The 6000-nt window shown below is 50.8% G+C and overlaps 1 protein-coding gene across 1 annotated transcript; it reads right to left on the minus strand.

Annotated features, from left to right (window-relative positions):
* Nucleotides 1-4868: 4868 nt before the first annotated feature.
* On the minus strand, nucleotides 4869-5663 carry LOC117893260 (androgen-induced gene 1 protein). The gene has a single exon (XM_034799827.1). It carries the CDS (start codon nucleotides 5646-5648, stop codon nucleotides 4935-4937), a length of 714 nt encoding a protein of 237 aa, XP_034655718.1. The 5' UTR covers nucleotides 5649-5663; the 3' UTR covers nucleotides 4869-4934.
* Nucleotides 5664-6000: the final 337 nt, after the last annotated feature.

Genomic DNA, 6000 nt, shown 5'->3' on the forward strand with positions numbered 1-6000 from the left:
TGATCTACAACCGATTGATAGAAATTGCTTTTGTTTCGCTTAGGATTTGGACACACTTCATTGGAATTTGATGGCTACAATTTGCCCCTAGAATAATGAACTTAACAGTAGAAGATCTGCAGTTAAGAGCGAAAGATTAAGGAAATTTCTCACTCAGCTTCCTGGCTGCAGTTACTCCCATACGATGGCCTTCCCGCAGCGAGGCTTCCACTTTCCGTTGAAGAAACTCTTCGTTGTGTTCCTTCTGGTGGCGTTTTTAGTTTCGTTAAGTCCGGCCTGTGGTCTGCGCCAGCGGGCTTCTGGGTAACTCTGCTGTTTAAAGTGTTCCACTTTTCGATGTGGCGCTGCATTGGTCGCTCCTCCAAGCAGTTGGCCTGGCCAGCCAAGCAGGCAGCCATCGAATTTGTGCGATGCATCATAAAGGTGGCGCTCGGCAGTCGGGTTGGCAAGATCATTGACGCCATGGCCACAGCCATTACGGGCTGCAAGACGGGCATAAGTTTGTATTGTTTTATCAAGGTGCTGAAGGCCATTTGGGTGCTCATTGCGCAGGGCATAATGCTGATGAGGGATGCCATCGTCGCACCTTTTACGTTGGGAAAAATGCTTATGATTTGCCTGTGGGTGGCGCTCACTCTTCTGCTCTGCCCGCTGGGACTTTTCTTCATCGAAGCGATTCGCTGTGTTATGACTGCTTAGACTTAAGAGTGAGAATTTTGAATAAATTGGTTGAAAATGATAGAGGAAATATCCTATGAGTAAAGGTGAAGCTTTGGTCTGGTCTCTTGACACACAATTGAACAATATTTATCCGTAATAGTATCTCGATGTTGAGTAGATACTTTGCTGGCAATCGAACTTTGATGTAGCTGAAGGCAAATCGCATGCAAAGGCACTTTGCCACAGAGGAAACTCCACGCATAAAGATGGCATTCAAAGTGTAATAAATGTCATAAATTGTTCACAGTTGATTGCCTTTGATTGTGGCCATGGCTACACTCGTACTTGTGTCTAATGGCAGCCAATCCCCCCCAGGCACACCTACGACTCATTCGCACAGTAAAAGTGCTGCCCGTGCGGTTTTAATGGCCATCTGCAGCTCCAATCTGCTCCCCCAATGGACACACAACACAGTCTAAGTCGTAAAAGCCACTGGAAACTGAAATCAATGAATGGCAGAGTCGTGCGAAAATATTCTCCAACAAAACTTGTTGTGGCATTTATGAGTGCAGATGGAAACGGGAGATGTAGGGCAATATTCTTGGGTGCTATGATTCGGAATATGAACTAGAATGAAGAGCGAACTCCTTTACGTGCCAGCCTTTGGGCTCATGGCCAGTGCCCCTTCGAGTGCCCTTTGCGCATATCCATTGCCCATTGCATGTGGCGAATGTGTGGCAAAAGGGTAACAAAAACCCCAACGAACGGACACCCGAACGGACAGACGAGCGGACACACGAACGAACGGGTGGACGGACTTGTGTGCCTCTGTGGGTCTCTGGGTGACTGTGTCTCTCCCTCCACGGCTCTCCCAGTTCCGGTTGCAAAAGGTCTTAATATGCAAAGTTGGTAACTTAATTTAAATTCCCTCGTCGTGCACTTATTACTTTGTGGCAAGCGAGAGTCGTTCCCGTTCCCGTTCTCCTTGTTGCTTATTGGTAGCTTGGGTGTTGTTTTAGGGCTGGGAAGGGGCAGCGACTAAAGCGCAATCCAAGCAGAAACTTGGAGCTCTTTTTTGTGTACATTTTGGCAGTACATGAAACAATTTTTTGATAATTAAAGTTGAGCATTCCTCGGGGGCATAGGACACAGCAGATATCTCTAGTCTTTGCCTGCAAGTTCTACTCTTCCTTTTGTGGAAAGTTGCGCCACAAAACTATGCCACAACTTTGGCTGCCAGCAAATTGGAAAGAAAAACACTATCAAAGTGCTCATTGGAGGATGAATGGGAATGGAATACTTGCAATTTGTTCAGCAGCAATCCATTCCATCAGCAAGGAACTGGAACTGGAACTGCCAGCGTTCTTTCCTCCATTTTATGTGGCTGTAAAAGAGAGAAATTATTCAGCTAAAATGTGCATAAATGGCAGAGAGGAGTGTCCCGGCAAGGAGTGCAATGACAGGTCAAAATAATTTAAATATTTAAATTAAAACAAATCGAAAGAGCAGCGCAAACAGCTGCTGGCACAGACAGGTGGCTTAGGGGGCTGGGTGTGTGCCACGTGCTTGGGGAATTTGCCAAATGCCACATAATTAAAGGATGCCAGCTGTGCCACACGGAAGGACTTTCTTTCGCACATAATTTATACGCGACAATCACAGAAATAGAATTTGCCATAAGCAAAAATGCCAGGCATTCCGGGGCAACGGGGCAACGGGGGGGACTGTCACCTTAACCACCAAAATGCCAACAATGCGCGTCTGCCGCAAGAAATTACTTTCCAAAGGTGTGCGCCAAGGGAAGCAGCAGCCTGCCCCATCCTTATCCCCCTGCTTTGAGGAACAAAATCCTTGATGTGATTCCAGCCCTCCCAGGGGACATCCTCCCAGGGACACTGCTTGCGCGATTTGTACCCCCTCCCCAGTGTGCGCGTTTTACAAAGTGGCAAATGGAAATGTCTCTGCCACACACACATGTAGCAGCATCTTTCCTCATCAAGTGACAGCAGAGACTCCGCAGCAACATGACATTTTTATTTGTATCCCACGCCACGGCTCTCTGTCTCCCCCTCTCAGGTTTATTTGTTTGAATTTGTAAATTCATATGCGAGCAGCAGGAGCAGCAGGAGGGCCACAGCACTCATAGATATCCAATCATAATTCAGGCTAGATTTTGGCTTGAGTTTTGCTTAAAAAATGCACAATTATGGCGGCTTTCGGCCAGCGATGGCATCGCTGACAGGCTGTGTCACGAGTCCAGCCCTGAGCTAGGAAGTGCTCTCTGACTCTTCCTCTGACGAATGTGCTTGCCGCTCCATTTGTTGACGCCCCACTCCCGTGCAACACATGTTGCCGCCGTGCGGAAGTTTCCGCTTTATGCAAACAAAAAAGTGGGAAAGAAATCTGCGAGACGTGCTCTCAGGCAGTTGCCGGAGTCCCCGCTGCGGTGGCTGCGCGAATCACTTTCAAATCAGCAATTTATGTTTATTAGGAAGGTGGCAGGGAGGGGGTGTCAGAGGGAGTGTCTGCGAGGGGGAGCACACATCATTCAGTCACTCCTTGCGCACCCCTTTCGACGGTAATCAGCACCGAGAAGGCAGCTTCACAGAGCCTTCAAGTCTGTCCCAGAGTGTGCCAAATCCGCACAAGAAATTCTTCCACCAAAGGGAAGGAAACGTCTCCCCATTGCGGCAGGGGTAGCCTGCCTTCCCCTCCATTCATTCGCTTTTTTGCTGCCTTCGCCCGCTGCCATTGTCTCCTGTCAGCATTGATTAAACTTTTCGCGGCTCTGCCTCTCCGCCTCCTCCGCGCAACGCGTGAAATTTCGCCATGTTGCACAAATTGATGCATGCCACTGGCTGTGCCACAGTCGTTTCGTGTCTGCGAACGACATTCGCTTCGTCGGTGGCCTGTGCGGGGAGGAGTCTCGCGATTCCCTTTGACGTGCGCAATTAGAGGGGGGAGAAGCTACCAGGGGAGGCGGGAGTGGAGGCACACTATTAACCCACTTAATTGCAAAAGTTGAGCACGTCTGAAAGGAATACCTTCACAAGGGACTCAGCCAGGAGCTGAGCCATCGATTGATTAAAGGAAACTTCCCGCTTGGGAGCTTAACGCCAAGATGCGAATCAATTGGAGGTTTGAGTGCAAGTTTTAGGGAAGGAAAACCTTCGAGTTATCCACAGACAGCTGAGACATATGCTGGCACATCCTGGCACACACAGAGAGCGGCTCCCGCTGAGAGGCACTCGGCAGTCGGAAGGCAGCAGAGGATCGCAGGGCGCAGAGCACACAGCACAGTGGTGCTGCGGAGGAGATCAGTAGATCAGAAGAAACCCAATATTCCGCTACAGAAACGCAGCTTCCATTACCCACAAAAGTCGCGACTTTGAGGCCAATTGGCAGGCAGACAGTTGCAGCCTTGGGTCGAGCATTTCTCCATCAAAAATAGTTCTAAAATTCCCTCAAACTGCTTGCTCTTCCCCACTGTGCGTGCAGGACACAGGACATCCCCTGCGTGCACATGGAACACGTTTCCGGCATTATCGTCCTCGTCCTAGTTCCGGCAAACAATAAACAACCCGACAAATCCCAGGCTGTGTTCTGAATGGATTTCAGCTGTTTTCGGCATTCAATATTGAAATATTTTTAGCACAAGTGGCTGGCTGGAGGACCGTCTGCTGTGTCTCTGTTTCCCCTGAAATTGGAACCTCGACTCGTGCTGAAAGGATTGTGTGGATTCAGGGCAGTCTTCAGCTGTTTTGGCAGCTGAATTATTGCCATTTTGCCTGCCATTTGCCTGCCTTGTAGCCATTGCCAATGATTAATGACGAAACCGAAACAAAATCAACGCCAAACAGTGCCAATGCCAGAGAATTTTGCTAGGCAGCCACTTGTCACAGAATTCTTCATACTTTTACTTGCATTTTGCTCGCAGAAAGTTTCTGCTTGGGTTCTGCCTCAGACCTTCGCCTTTTGTTCGCTTCGATCGTTAATCTGCGGCGTGGCAACGCCTCTCGAGAGCGTGTCCATTGTGTGCAACGTGCAACCAATTGATTTTTGTGTGTTAATGCCACGCCCTGTCAACCGCAAAAGCAAAGTGGAGGCTGAGACTTGGGCTTGTCCTTAACAAATTAATTAACAGACTCGGGACGGAGCGGAAATGTCTCTATTTTATACTAGAAAACAATTATTTCAGCTCTCCTTTTGGGGTGTCTCCAACTCGCTGCTTCCACTCGCTGCTGCCACTCGCTGCTGCCACTCGCTGCTGCCTCCTACTCGCTGCTACTCCAACGCCTCAAGCCGCAGCTTCTTGGCCACAGAACTGCGTTCACTCGCTCCCCAAGCAAATAGTAGACAAAGCTCAGGCCCACAATCAGCGCCAGGAAGAGCAGCCGCACGGTTGCGGAAAGAGCACCCAGGAAAGGATACACCCAGATGCCAGTCCGCAGCCAAATGAAGTGCATCCAGGCCAGATAGGCAGCCATAAACAGTGCCAATCCAGCGAGTCCCCTGCTGCGTGGAGGGTAGCGATGCTGCGTGAGGCACAGCTCCAGGAGGGCGTAGAGCACGACGAACGAGTGCAGCGTCTGGTTGAGCCACGCGGGATAGATGAGATCCAGCAGGCCGGGATAAATGGACTCCCGCCCGATGGCCAGCAGAGTCCAGAAGGTGAGGCTGACCGTCAGGGCCAAGGGCACCACGTAGCTGGCCAGCAGAAAGTCCCGCAGCAGCCGCAGTCGCCGCGCCCGCAGGACATCGTAGACCAGCGCCAGGAGGTAGTAGGCGCACTGCAGCAGGCCGCACAGGAAGGTCAAATACTTGAGCTTGCCGCCAATGGGCGCCTCCAGCCGCAGCTCCACCGCCAGCCGTGGCAGCCGCGCGTAGAGGAAGTCGTAGCAGACGGCACAGCCGAGATGCGTGGCTGCCACAAGATGCAGCAGCAGGCGCGTCTTGTACGCGTGCACAAAGCAGTGGCCGAGCTCCATTGGGGTACTGGCAGTGGGACTGCCACGGAAGTTGGCTAATGCGAACTTTAATTGGTCGGAAAAGCCCTTTAGACACGCAGCGGAACGCGGACAAGCGCTGCAGCTCGGGGAGACAATCAAAATGGAGGCAAGGAGCCGCCCTCCATCAATTGGCAATCCCTTCGGATGGATCAATATTTGCGGCACGACCTTGAGGCTGGCCAGCTGACGGCGAGGCCAAGGGATGACAGGGGTAGGGACAAGGGTCAGCGGCAATTACAGCGAGATGCGCACTGTAAATATTTGTCTATTTCCTCCTTTTGTCTCGCACTCTCTTTTTGCCGATAATTACAAATTAGCCAGCAGCCTCAAC

Source organism: Drosophila subobscura, chromosome J (assembly GCF_008121235.1).
Source record: "Drosophila subobscura isolate 14011-0131.10 chromosome J, UCBerk_Dsub_1.0, whole genome shotgun sequence".
NCBI classification, from domain to species: domain Eukaryota; kingdom Metazoa; phylum Arthropoda; class Insecta; order Diptera; family Drosophilidae; genus Drosophila; species Drosophila subobscura.